General features: G+C 37.5%; 1 protein-coding gene across 1 annotated transcript; it reads right to left on the bottom strand.

Moving 5' to 3' along the window:
* Positions 1-2,050: 2,050 nt before the first annotated feature.
* Positions 2,051-7,403, bottom strand: LOC106088952 (lectin subunit alpha-like). The gene is made up of 3 exons (XM_013254666.2): positions 7,260-7,403; positions 6,007-6,118; positions 2,051-2,346 (listed from the first exon to the last, which is right to left on the bottom strand). Exons 1-3 carry the CDS (start codon positions 7,386-7,388, stop codon positions 2,093-2,095), a joined length of 495 nt encoding a protein of 164 aa, XP_013110120.2. The 5' UTR covers positions 7,389-7,403; the 3' UTR covers positions 2,051-2,092.
* Between the last annotated feature and the right edge of the window lie 8,013 nt (positions 7,404-15,416).

Here is a 15,416-nt window from a genome sequence, read left to right as displayed (position 1 = left end):
GCGCAAAGAACTCGACATATGCGATCCATGGTGGAGGGTATATAAGATTCGGCCCGGCCGAACTTAGGACGCACTTACTTGTTTACATTTCAATTATTTGTAGGAGTCGTACTCCTCTTCTTTAAATTTTGCCCCATATTGTTTTCATCTTTGGTGGGTATTGAAAGAAGACCGCTAGAAATTGGAATTTATATAGCCACTAGCCGAACCGGGTCCGCTCCGATGCGCCTTCTTCAACTCTCCCATTATCTTTTTAGGGTGGGGACATTTCGCCCTGAATGTGGATATCGAATTCCTGCCATTGTAGCCTATGACGCTGAATGTTTTCAAATCCTGGCGAGAACATCGGACAAAGCGGCGTTTATCCCCTGCCATGCATGTCCCCAAAGAGGTGTCGTACTGCAGGACTCCATTCGGACTCGGCTATAAAAAAGGTAAAGGTCCCTTATCATTGAGTATAATGTATCCTTAGGGTAATGTTCTCATTAGGGGAGGGATGGCATGTCAGACATTTCAACCCAAATGTGGATATCAAATTCGTGCTGCACTTCCAAATTTCTTTAATTGGAGCTCTATATTGGCATGGCCGGTAAATATGAACCGTTTGGAAGGTGTTTTGGGGTTGGGGCGGCCAGTGGCCGTGCACCAAAAATAGTTCTTTATTCCCAACGGAAATGAAGTTCAGTTTAAGGGGTGATTTAGGGCGTATTCTAAAGCACTTGGCTGCAATATTGGATATCAAATTCGTTTTCTACTCTCATATACCTTTCATGTGAGTCCCATATTGTCATAGTGGGTCAAATAACCCATTTTACGATTCTTTAGGAGGAAAAAGCGCCACCTAGACTTGAACGCAAATTTGAATATCATATTCGTAATCTACTCCCGCATACCTTTCATTTGAGTCTTATATAGCCGTGGTCGGCTAATATGCCCATTTGGGGGTAGGTGAACTGCCTTTAATAGGACCTAATGTTTTATGCCATATTTGTAATCTACTTTTCATTGAGTCCCATATTGTCATAAACTTCGAATATATCTGTTTAGAGGAGTTTTGGGGTTGGGGGCCTGCTGGGTACTTAGACCCAAATTTTAAAGCCATAGTCGTTTTTTGGTCTCCTTTCGGATACGGCTGGCGTTTTTGGGGTAAGGGGGAGGGTCCGCCTCTACCCGATATCTAAAAATTATATAGCCTATGTTTCCTTCCAGACAAACGTACACAATCTATGCAAATTTTAGGAAAATCGGTACAGCCAAGCATTATATAGTCATAATGGGTCTAATGGCGTTTTCGAGGGGTGGCGTGACCCCCTATACTTCGATCTGATTTTGTATGCCAGGTTCGAAATCTACTCCCGAATACCTTTCATTTAAGCTCCATATTGAAATAATCGTCCAATATGTCTGTTTGGGGAGTCTTGGGGTTGGGGCGGCCCGATGGGTACTTATACTCAAATTTTATTACTATATTCGTATTCTTCTCTCCAATTCCCTTAATTTAATATCTATAGTGTCTCAATCGGTCCACTTTTGATTTTGGGTTGCGGTTTTGGCATAAGGGGGAGGGTCCGTTCCCCTTTCGGAGATGTAAACTGCGGAGGACGTAGAAATGGTGGTGAAGCCTAGATCCAAACCAAGGACATGTCCTAAAGCCAAGCCAAGGGGAAACAGTGACCTCCATGGTGGACCCCAGAACTGGTTTGTCTAAGGAGAGCTGCAGAAAACCCTCCAACAGGGCGAAAGCCACAAGGGCACCACTCGATTGGAACGTCTATAAGGCTGAGCTAAGAACATTCAAGGGTGAGCTGAGAAAGGCTAAGATCAAATCCTGGCTGGAGTTCAGCAGCTTCGCAGAGGATACATCTAAAACCTCTAGGCTAAGAAAGATTCTATCCTCAAGACTTATTGCGGTGGAAGATATTCAGAAGTCAGATAATGGAAGGAAAATGTCTAGTGAGGAAACGCAAGAACTACTCGTTGACACAAGGGCTTCGACCTACTTTTGCCTTTCCTTAGTGGTTTGTCAATTAACTTAATGCGTGTTTTAATATTTTTTGTTGTTTTTTTTTTTTTTGTTATTTTTAACCATCTATTAACAATTTTTTGGCCTTTCCTCACACACATAGCCCATTTTATAGGTGCATACTATGTCATTCCAACCAAAATTGTCTGCCTTCTCCCATGTATGTACACAATGCTCCTGGCCTCCGTCGTTGTTGGGATTATCATTGGACCAATTTGAGAATGTCATGCGTTTGCCAGAGAAAGTCCAATAAAAGGGCCTCTTCAAATCCCGATCATCATTGAATTGGTCGTTGGCTCCCAACCACAGATCAGTAGATTTACCTTTAAAGTAAGTAAAAATCAAATATCATTTTTAATACAAAACAAGTAACATCGTGCTAAGTTCGGCAGGGCCGAATCTTGGGAACTCACCACCATGGATTCTGCTAACAATCTATACAAAATAAATTTAGTTGAAGGGCATAATTTTTTTGTAAATACTTAACTTCTGTCAAACCAGCAAAAATTAAAGCTTCTAGGAATCGAACAAGCATAAGCGAGAGACCGGTTTATATGGAAGCTATATCAGGTTGTATGGTGATTTAGACTGTTTGGACTGGGCACAGTTGTTGAAAGTCGTAACAGAACAATATGTGCAAAATTTTAGTTAAGTGAGACAAAAAATGGGGCTTGTAAGAACGCAAATCAAAAAATCGGTTTATATGGGAGCTATATGAGTTTATAGACCGATTTGAACCGTACTTGGCACTGTTGTCGAAAGTCATACCAGAACACCACACGCAAAACTTCAGCCAAATTGGACAAAATTTGTGGCTTTCAGGGGCTCTTGAAGTCAAATCGGTAGATCGCTTTATATGAGAGCTATATCTGCTAAGTTCGGCCGGGCCGAATCTTATATACCCTCCACCATGGATCGCATTTGTCGATTTCTATGCGCAGTATCTCTTTTTAGGCAAACAAAGAATATTGAATAAGAACTGTTATGCTATTGAAGCTATATCAAGTTATAGTTCGATTCGGACGATAAATGAATGCTGAACATTGTAGAAGTCATCGTGTATTATTTCAGTCCATTCGGATAAGAATTGCGCCTTGTAGGGGCTTAACAAGCCAAATCGGGGGATCGGTTTATATGGGAGCCATATCAAGCTAAAGATCGATTCAGACCATATTGGACACGTATATTGAAGGTCATGGGAAAAGCCGTGGTACAAAATTTCTGCCAAGTCAAATGAGAATAGTGCCCTCTAGAAACTTAAGAAGTCAAGATCCCAGATCGGTTTATATGGTAGCTATATCGGGTTATGGACCGATTTGCCCCATACTAAGCACAGTTATTCAAAGTCATAACAAAACACCTCGCGCAACATTTCAGCCAAACGGACGGACAGACGGACGGACAGACGAACGGGCAGACGGACGAACAGACGGACGGACAGACGGACGGACAGACGGACAGACGAACGGGCAGACGGACGGACGAACAGACGGACAGACGGACGAACAGACGGACAGACGGACGGACAGACGGACAGACGGACGGACAGACGGACGGACAGACGGACGGACAGACGGACGGACAGACGGACGGACAGACGGACGGACAGACGAACGGGCAGACGGACGAACAGACAGACAGACGGACGGACAGACGGACGGACAGACAGACATGGCTAATTCGACTTAAAATGTCATGACGATCAAGAATATATATACTTTTTGGGGTCTTAGATGCATATTTCGAGGTGTTACAAACAGAATGACGAAATTAGTATACCCCCATCCTATGGTGGAGAGTATCGACATTTTTCACAATGCAAATATAATATGCCCGAAACCGAACAATTTCTAAAAATGCCAAACAGACCAAATTTAGGGGCCTGCAAAGTAATCGACCGGACCCCTAGGGCCTTAAAAATTTGCACATGACCTTAATAACACCACAGCTTAAACCATTTCAAAGAGTTATCTTTGTCCTTGCGTCGACTGTGAACCTCTTTACGGACATTAAACTGGCCATAAGGGCAATAACAACCAGGACGGTAATGTCACGAACATTCTTGGAGTATAAGAAGGAGATTAACGCCTTTTCTGAAGATGGCACGATCCACAATGTTTGGGTGCCGGATAAAAGGGAAATATAAATGCAGACGAATTGACTGTGAAAGCCACAGAACTGCCGTCAATAAACTTGGTTAACTCAAAGCCTTTCAGGTCGAAGCAGTCCGTGTTAAAAGCGTGGGCTACGAAAGCTCATGTAATACTGTGGTATAGCGAAACGGTCGGTAGGACGACGAAAATCCTATGGGGAAATCCGGATCATGAGAAGACGATGCAATTACTGAAAGGAAGTAAGAAGGAGGTCAGTATAGCTATTAGTATCATGACGGGACACATTGGACTACGATCACAATTATGCAAAATCGGTGCGGAAAGTGACATCATGTGTATGGCATGTGGAGAAGATGATGAGACGTTGGAGTATTTCCTATGTTACTCTACTTTCCTATGTTACTTGCCGACAACGGGTCTTAGGTGGGGACACCAGACATAAACCAACTAAGGAGCGTGGTATGGCAAACAATTAGAGGTATAATTGTAAGCAGCACGGAATTCCTGACTTGAATTTTCTTTTTCGAGCATACTTTGAAGTACTTAGAGCGCACAACAAACCGATTACTGGCTTAGGTGTATATCCATAGTGGCAAGGGACGGATTAATATCCGCACCCTTTTTTTTTTGTCCTTTCTTAAATGGCATATCTTTTAGTAGTTTTTTCGCTTCTATCCCACTGTAAGTCGGTGTATATGGGGGCTATTTCAGTTTATATACCGATTCGGATCATACTTGGCTCGAATGTTGGAAGTCAAGACAACTTTAGCCAAATTATGTTAAAATGTTGGCTTCTAGGGAATCCAGAAGAACCCTTATCAACATTTATCAGTGTGGAATTTGGTGTGATGCTCTGTCATTACCAATTAAAGTAAAGTTGTAGAACATGAGTGTACTTCATCTACTAAATTTCAGCCAAATTGGATGACAATTGAGGCTTATGAGAACTTTAGAGTTCATATCCAGGGATTGGTTTATGTGGGGTTTATATCAGTTTATAAACCGATTCGAATCACACTTGGCACGGATGTTGAAAGTCAGTGCAAAAGTAGAGGCTCAAGAAATGAAATCCAGGGATCGGTTCACATGAGGGCTATATCTTCGTCTGAGCCAAAATGACCCATTTGAAATTCCCTATGACCTACTTTAATAAGAAGTATCGGTGCAAATTTTTCAATCAGGTATCGCCATTCGTTAGGCCGCCCCGGTAGCCGAGTTGGTAGCGTGCTTGGATTTGGGGTTGTGGGTTCGATTCCCGCTAGAAGCCTTTGTCTGTCGCTACTGTGATACACAATGGACATAAAATTGTCTAAGTTAGTCTGTAAAGGACTTCCACTCTTACCTAAACTAACCTATCGCCATTCGTTCGAACGCTATTGTGCTTTCGACGGACGAAGTTAAACCGGAGGATTGGTTTTTATGGGAGCTATATAAAACCATTTAAACCACACATGGTACCATCTTTGAAAGTTGTAACAAATTAACACGTTCAAAATTTCTGTGCAATCGGATAATGAATACAGTTTCTAGGGGCTCAAGAAATCAAAGACCTCTATACAAGGGAGCTATATCAACATTTGAACTGATATAGCCCATTACCTACCCACAACGATCTTTATCGATAACAAGTATGTGTGCAAAATTTCGATTGGATATCGTTCGTTTGGGAGCTATCATGATTTCTACAGAAGGAAGGACGGACGGACATTGGCTAGATCGACACAGAATGTCAAGACGATCAAGAATATTTACTCTTTGTACCTCATAGGATCAACATTTCGATGTATACAAATGGAATGACTAGGTAAAAATCCTCCCTATCCCACGGTGGTGAGTATAAAATTTTAATAATAAATAGAGAATAGTCACCTAAATATGTGTTCAGAGACTTCAGCAGGGTATTATGCTTATCACCATCGTGCACCTCAACCAATTGATAGCCACGGCGACCACATTCATGTACAGCTTCAAACCAATTGTACTGTTATGCCACCATGCAAAAAAAGAACAAGTAAGAGCGTGCTAAATTCGGCCGGGCCGAATCTTATATACCCTCCACCATGGATGGCATTTGTGAGTTCTATGCGCGGTATCTCTTTTTAGGCAAAGAAAGAATTGTGAATAAGAACTGTTATGCTTTTGGAACTATATCAAGTTATAGTCCGATTCGGACCATAAATGAATACTGAACATTGTAGAAGTCATTGTGTTATATTTCGTTGCATTCGGATAAGAATTGCGCCTTGTAGGGGCTCAAGAAGCAAAATCGGGAGTCCGTCTGTCCGTCCGTCCGTCTGTCTGTCGAAAACACTCTAGCTTTTGAAGGAATAGAGCTAACCGCTTCAAATTTTGTACAAATACTTCTTATTGGCGTAGGTCGGTTGGGATTGTAAATGGGCCAAATCGGTTCATGTTTTGATATAGCTGCCATATAAACTGATCTTGGGTCTTGAATTCTTGAGCATCTAGAGGGCGCAATTCTCGTCCGATTTGACAGAAACTTTGCACATAGTGTTTTGATATCACTTCCAACAACTGTGCGAAGTATGGTTTAAATCGGTTCATAACCTGGTATAGGTGCCATATAAGCCGATCTTGGGTCTTGACATCTTGAGCCTCTAGAGGGCGCAATTCACATCCAATTTGACTGAAATTTTGCACATAGTGTTTTGATATCACTTCCAACTACTGTGTGAAGTATGGTTCAAATCGGTCCATAACCTGATATAGCTGCTGTGTAAACCGATTTTGGGTCTTGAGCTTTTAGAAGGCGTAATTCCTATCCGATTTGACACAAATTTTGTACAACGGCTTCTCCCATGGCCTTCAACATACGTGTGCAATATGGTCTGAACCGATCTATAGCTTGGCACAGCTCCCATATTAACCGATCTCACGATTTTGCTTCATGAGCCCCGAATCGGACTATATCTTAATATAGCTCCTCCTCCGTCCATATTCATTATTCTTTGTTTGCCTAAAAAGAGATACTGCGCAAAGAACTCGACAGATGCGATCCATGGTGGAGGGTATATAAAATTCGGCCCGGCCGAACTTAGCACGCTCTTACTTGTTTATATTTCATTTAATGATTGGTTGATTTCTTTTTATTTTCTTTATACCTTTGGCTCCATTTCAATTAAAAATTTGGTACCATCATCTGCAGTGAACAATTCTGGCTCTGCCGTTACAAAATTCAAAACCGCTATCGATAATGTAACAAACAACGAAAATAATCCTAGTGCACTCATTTTAACAAATAAAATGAAACTAAAATTGTATGACGATTACCTCCAACATATATTCTCGCAGTGCAGCAGCATTTATTGGCGATTTCTTATCATCCCATCTTTCGCTAGCAGGGGAAAAATGCTTTGTGAGACTTGAAACTGTTCAATTTATAAATAAATGAAATAGCAAAGCTAGACTAATACTACGCAAGGCAGACTTTCGAAAGTTGGGGTTGAATTGGATGAAGTAAATAAAACATGGTATAAGAATTGGGTTCGTATGAAATGTTTGTAATTCGTCAACAAGTAATTGCCAGATGCACTATTGGCATAGTTTTATTTGATAATTTTAATGACCGATCGCTTGATAATTTTAATCGCTTGTTTATTGCAATGACCGAAGAAAATTGTAAAGGGTGATTTTTTATGAGTTTTAGTTTTTTACAAAATAAGAAATAGGAAATGCGTCCTCTACAGGCCGAAGAAATCAAGATCCGATTTGAACCATATTATGGACCGATTTGAACCGTATTTAGCACATTTATAAAAAGTCATAACAAAACACTTCATGCTAAGTTTCAGCCAAATCGGATGAGAATTATCGACAGACGGACAGACGGACGGACAAACGGACGGACAGACAGACACACGGACGAACAGAAGGACGGATATTCATGATATTTTAAGTCGATTTAGCAAATGTCCGTCCGTCTGTTTGCCCGTCTTTTTGCTCCTTTATTAACCGATTTCGGATTTTGACTTATTGAACCCCATATAAACCGATCTTCCTGTGATATTTTTGTTTTTCGCTTTGGCTGTAATTTTGCACAGTTTCTTCCCTATGACTTCCACCATACATGAATCTGTCCCATATAAACCGGTCACCAGATTCCCCTTCTTGAAATTCTAGAGGTCGCATCTCTTATCCATGGTGGAAGTTATACAGATTCAGCCCAGCCTTACTTAACCGTTTACTTGTTTTTTGCTCAAAATCAAATACAGAATTGCCCAGCAATTAGAATCAACGCGCAAGACGAAGCAGAGATATCAGGAGAAAAGGAGTGAGGAAAAACGTCTATTGTGCAGAAAGAAAAAGAAAATGAGAGAAAATCGAAAATCCATTAAAAATCGAAATTTCACTTGGAAAACTTAAAATGGCTGTAACTCCTAAACTATGCGTCCTAGAGGGAAATGGGCCTTAATTCGTGACTCTATTGAAAAATTTAGAATTCCATCGAAAATCCATTAAAAATCGAAATTTCACTTGGAATGCTTAAAATGGCTGTATCTCCTAAACTATGCGTCCTAGAGGGAAATGAACCTTAATTCGTGACACCACCAAAAAATTCAGAAATTCATCAGAACTCCATTAAAAATCAAAATTTCACTTGAAAAATTCAGAATTTCATCGAAAATCCCTAAAAAATCGAAATTTTGCTTGAAAAACTTAAAATGGCTGTATCTCCTAAACTATGCGCCCTAGACTGAAATGGGCCTAAATTCGTGACTCCATCAAAAGATTCAGAATTTCATCGAAAATCCATTAAAAATCGAAATTTCACTTGGAAAACTTAAAGTGGCTGTATTGACAAATTCATAATTTCATCGAAAATCCCTAAAAAATTGAAATTACACTTGGAAAATTTAAAATGGCTGTATCTCCAATACTATGCGTCCAAGAGGGAAATGGGCCTTAATTCGTGACACCATCAAAAAATTCAGAATTTCATCGAAAATCCATTAAAAATTGAAATTTCACTTGGAAAACTTAAGATGGCTGTATCTCCTAAAATATGCGTCCTAGAGAGAAATGGGCCTTAACTCGTGACACCATCAAAAAGTTCAGAATTTCATCGAAAATCCATTAAAAATCCAAATTTCACTTGAAAACTTAAAATGGCTGTATCTCCTAAACTATGCGTCCTAGAGGCAAGTGGGCCTTGATTCGTGACACCATCAAAAAATTCAGAATTTCATCGAAAATCCATTAAATATTGAAATTTCATTTGGAAAACTTAAAATGGCTGTATTGAAAAATTCAAAATATCATCGAAAATCCCTAAAAAATCGAAATTTCACTTGGAAAACTTAAAATTAATGTATCTCTTAAACTATGCGTCCTAGAGGGAAATGGGCCTTAATTCGTGACTCCATTAAAAAGTTCGGAATTTCATCGAAAATCCATTAAAAATCGAAATTTCACTTGGAAAACTTAAAACGGCTGTATCTATAAACTATGCGTCCTAGAGGGAAATGGGCCTTAATTTGTGACACCACCAAAAGATTCAGAATTTCACTTGAAAAATTCAGAATTTCATCGAAAATCCCTAAAAAATCGAAATTTTACTTGGAAAACTTGAAATGGCTGTATCTCCTAAACTATGCGTCCTAGAGGGAAATGGGCCTTATTTCGTGACACCATCAAAAAATTCAGAATTTCATCGAAAATCCATTAAATATTGAAATTTTACTTGGAAAACTTAAAATGGCTGTATTAAAAAATTCAGAATTTTATCGAAAATCCCCAAAAAATCGAAACTTTACTTGGAAAACTTAAAATGGCTGTATCTCCTAAACTATGCGTCCTAGAGGGAAATGGGCCTTAATTCGTGCCTCCATTGAAAAATTCAGAATTTCATCGAAAATCCATTAAAAATGGAAATTTCACTTGGAAAACTTAAAACGGCTGTATCTCCTAATCTATGCGTCATAGAGGGAAATGGGCCTTAATTCGTGACACCACCACAAAATTTAGAATTTCATCGAAAATCCATTAAAAATCGAAATTTCACTTGAAAAATTAGAATTTCATCGGAAATCCCTAAAAAATAGAAATTTCACTTGGAAAACTTAAAATGGCTGTATCTCCTAAACTATGCGACCAAGAGGGAAATGGGCCTTAATACGTGACACCATCAAAAATTTCAGAATTTCATCGAAAATCCATTAAAAATCGAAATTTCACTTGGAAAACTCAAAATGGCTGTATTCAAAAATTCAGAATTTCATCGAAAATCCCTAAAAAATCGAAATTTTACTTGGAAAACTCAAAATGGCTGTATTCAAAAATTCAGAATTTTATCGAAAATCCATTAAAAATCGAAATTTCACTTGGAAAACTTAAAATGGCTGTATTAAAAAATTCAGAATTTCATCGAAAATCCCTAAAAAATCGAAATTTTACTTAGAGGGAAATGGGCCTTAATTCGTGACACCATCAAAAAATTCAGAATTTCATCGAAAATCCCTAAAAAAAAATCGGAATTTCACTTGGAAAACTTAAAATGGCTGTATCTCCTAAACTATGCGTCCTAGAGGCAAATGGGCCTTGATTCGTGACACCATCAAAAAATTCAGAATTTCATCGAAAATCCATTAAAAATCGAAATTTCACTTGAAAAATTCAGCATTTCATCGAAAATCCCTAAAAAATCGAAATTTCACTTGGAAAACTTAAAATGGCTGTATCTCCTAAACTATGCGTCCCAGAGGGAAATGGGCCTTAATTCGTGACACCATTAAAAAGTTCAGAATTTCATCGAAAATCCATTAAAAATCGAAATTTCACTTGGAAAAATTAAAACGGCTGTATCTCCTAAACTATGCGTCCTAGAGGGAAATGGGCCTTAATTCGTGACACCATCACAAAATTCAGAATTTCATCGAACTTCCATTAAAATCGAAATTTCACTTGGAAAACTGAAAATAGCTGTATTAAAAAATTCAGAATTTCATCGAAAATCAATTAAAAATCGAAATTTTACTTGGAAAACTTAAAATGGAGGTATCTCCTAAGCTATGCGTCCTAGAGGGAAAAGGGCCTTAATTCGTGACACCATCAAAAGATTCAGAATTTCATCGAAAATCTATTAAAAATCGAAATTTCACCTGAAAAATTCAGAATTGCATCGAAAATCCCTAAAAAAATAGAAATTTCACTTGGAAAACTTAAAATGGCTGTATCTCCCTAAACTCTGCGTCCTAGAGAGAAATGGGCCTTAATTCGTGACACCATTAAAAAGTTCAGAATTTCATCGAAAATCCAATAAAAATCGAAATTTTACTTGGAAAACTTAAAATGGAGGTATCTCCTAAGCTATGCGTCCTAGAGGGAAATGGGCCTTAATTCGTGACACCATCAAAAAATTCAGAATTTCTTCGAAAATCCATTAAAAATCGAAATTTCACCTGAAAAATTCAGAATTGCATCGAAAATCCCTAAAAAAAATAGAAATTTCACTTGGAAAACTTAAAATGGCTGTATCTCCCTAAACTCTGCGTCCTAGAGAGAAATGGGCCTTAATTCGTGACACCATTAAAAAGTTCAGAATTTCATCGAAAATCCATTAAAAAATCGAAATTTTACTTGGAAAACTTAAAATGGAGGTATCTCCTAAGCTATGCGTCCTAAAGGGAAATGGGCCTTAATTCGTGACACCATCAAAAGATTCAGAATTTCATCGAAAATCTATTACAATCGAAATTTTACTTGGAAAACTTAAAATGGCTGTATCTCCTAAACTCTGCGTCCTAGAGGCAAATTGGCCTTAATTCGTGACTCCGTTAAAAAGTTCAGATATTCATCGAAAATCCATTAAAAATCGAACATTTCATTTGGAAAAACTTAAAATGGCTGGATCTCCTACAACTATGCGTCCTAGAGGGAAATGAGCCTTAATTCGTGACACCATCACAAAAATTCAGAATTTCATCGAAAATCTATTACAATCGAAATTTTACTTGGAAAACTTAAAATGGCTGTATCCCCTAAACTATGCGTCCTAGAGGGAAATGGGCCTTAATTCGTGACCACCATTAAAAAGTTCAGAATTTCATCGAAAATCCATTAAAATCGAAATTTCACTTGGAAAAATTAAAACGGCAGTATCTCCTAAACTATGCGTCCTAGAGGGAAATGGGCCTTAATTCGTGACACCACCACAAAATTCAGATTTCATCGGAAATCCATTAAAAATCGAAATTTCACTTGGAAAAATTTAAAATAACTGTATTAAAAAATTCAGAAATTCATCGAAAATCCCTTAAAAAATCGAAATTTTACTTGGAAAACTTAAAATGGCTGTATCTCCTAAGCTATGCGTCTTAGAGGGGAATGGGCCTTAATTCGTCATTCCATCAAAAGATTCAGAATTTCATCGAAAATCCATTAAAAATCGAAATTTCACTTGAAAAATTCAGAATTTCATCGAAAATCCATAAAAAAATAGAAATTTTCACTTGGAAAACTTAAAATGGCTGTATCCCCTAAACTCTGCGTCCTAGAGGGAAATGGGTCTTAATTCGTGGCACCATTAAAAAGTTCAGAATTTCATCGAAAATCCCTGAAAATTTTAAATTTCACTTAGAAAACTTAAAATGGCTGTATCTCCTAAACTATGCGTCCTAGAGGGAAATGGGCCTTAATTCGTGACACCATTAAAAAGTTCAGAATTTCATCGAAAATTCATTAAAAATCGAAATTTCACTTGGAAAACTTAAAATGGCTGTATCTCCTAAACTATGCGTCCTAGAGGGAAATGTGCCTTAATTCGTGACACCATTACAAAATTCAGAATTTCATCGAACTTCCATTAAAAATCGAAATTTTACTTGGAAAACTTAAAATGGAGGTATCTCCTAAGCTATGCGTCCTAGAGGGAAAAGGGCCTTAATTCGTGACACCATCAAAAGATTCAGAATTTCATCGAAAATCCATTAAAAATCGAAATTTCACTTGAAAAATTCAGAATTTCATCGAAAATCCCTAAAAAAATAGAAATTTCACTTGGAAAACTTAAAATGGCTGTATCTCCTAAACACTGCGTCCTAGAGAGAAATCGGCCTTAATTTGTGACACAATCAAGAGATTCAGAATTTCATCGAAAATCTATTACAATCGAAATTTTACTTGGAAAACTTAAAAGGCTGTATCTCCTAAACTATGCGTCCTAGAGGGAAATGGGCCTTAATTCGTGACACCATCAAAAAATTCAGAATTTCATCGAAAATCCATTAAAAATCGAAATTTCAAGTGAAAATCGAATTTCAGAATTTCATCGAAAATCCCTAAAAAATAGAAATTTCACTTGGAAAACTTAAAATGGCTGTATCTCCTAAACTCTGCGTCCTAGAGAGAAATGGGCCTTAATCTCGTGACACCATTAAAAAGTTCAGAATTTCATCGAAAATCCATTAAAAATCGAAATTTCACTTGGAAAAATTAAAACGGCTGTATCTCCTAACTCTCCGTCCTAGAGGGAAATGGGCCTTAATTCGTGACACCATAGCAAAATTCAGAATTTCATCGAAAATCCATTAAAAATCGAAATTTCACTTGAAAAAATCAGAATTTCATCGAAAATCCCTAAAAAATCGAAATTTCACTTGGAAAACTTAAAATGGCTGTATCTCCTAAACTATGCGACCAAGAGGGAAATGGGCCTTAATTCGTGACACCACCAAAAATTCAGAATTTTATCGAAAATCCATTAAAAATCTAAATTTCACTTGAAAAATTTAGAATTTCATCGAAAATCCCCAAAAAATCGAAATTTCACTTGGAAAACTTAAAATGGCTGTATCTCCTAAACTATGCGTCATAGAGGGAAATGGGCCTTAATTCGTGACACCACCAAAAATTCAGAATTCATCGAAAATCCATTAAAAAACCGAAATTTCACTTGAAAAATTCAGAATTTCATCGAAAATCCCTAAAAAATCGAAATTCACTTGGAAAACTTAAAATGGCTGTATCTCCTAAACTATGCGTCTTAGAGGGAAATGGGCCTTAATTCGTGACACCATCAAAATTTAAAAATCGAAATTTCACTTGGAAAACTCAAAATGGCTGTATTCAAAAATTCAGAATTCTCAAAATGGCTGTATTCGAAAATTCAGAATTTTATCGAAAATTCATTAAAAATCTAAATTTCACTTGGAAAACTTAAAATGGCTGTATCTCCTAAACTATGCGTCCTAGAGGGAAATGGGCCTTAATTCGTGACTCCATTAAAAAGATTCAGAATTTCATGGAAAATCCATTAAAAATCGAAATTTCACTTGGAAAAATTAAAACGGCTGTATCTCCTAAACTCTGCGTCCTAGAGGGAAATGGGCCTTAATTCGTGACACCATAGCAAAATTCAGAATTTCATCGAAAATCCATTAAAAATCGAAATTTCACTTGAAAAAATCAGAATTACATCGAAAATCCCTAAAAAATAGAAATTTCACTTGGAAAACTTAAAATGGCTGCATCTCCTAAACTATGCTCCTAGAGGGAAATGTGCCTTAATTCGTGACACCATCACAAAATTCAGAATTTCAACGAACTTCCATTAAAAATCGAAATTTTACTTGGAAAACTTAAAATGGAGGTATCTCCTAAGCTATGCGTCCTAGAGGGAAAAGGGCCTTAATTCGTGACACCCATCAAAAGATCAGAATTTCATCGAAAATCCATTAAAAATCGAAATTTCACTTGAAAAATTCAGAATTTCATCGAAAATCCCTAAAAAAATAGAAATTTTCACTTGGAAAACTTAAAATCGCTGTATCTCCTAAACTCTGCGTCCTAGAGAGAAATCGGCCTTAATTCGTGACACAATCAAGAGATTCAGAATTTCATTGAAAATCTAATTACAATCGAAATTTTACTTGGAAAAACTTAAAATGCTGTATTCTCCTAAACTATGCGTCCTAGAGGGAAATGGGCCTTAATTCGTGACACCATCAAAAATTCAGAATTCATCGAAATCCATTAAAAATCGAATTTCAAGTGAAAATCGAATTTCAGAATTTCATCGAAAATCCCTAAAAAATAGAAATTTCACTTGGAAAACTTAAAATGGCTGTATCTCCTAAAACTCTGCGTCCTAGAGAGAAATGGGCCTTAATTCGTGACACCATTAAAAAGTTCAGAATTTCATCGAAAATCCATTAAAAATCGAAATTTCACTTGGAAATATTAAAACGGCTGTATCTCCTAAACTCTGCGTCCTAGAGGGAAATGGGCCTTAATTCGTGACACCATAGCAAAATTCAGAATTT

Source organism: Stomoxys calcitrans, chromosome 4 (genome assembly GCF_963082655.1).
Source record: "Stomoxys calcitrans chromosome 4, idStoCalc2.1, whole genome shotgun sequence".
In the NCBI taxonomy this organism is placed as follows: Eukaryota; Metazoa; Arthropoda; class Insecta; order Diptera; family Muscidae; genus Stomoxys; species Stomoxys calcitrans.
Note: the sequence above shows the minus strand (reverse complement) of the source record. Positions and strands in the feature narration are given on the sequence as shown.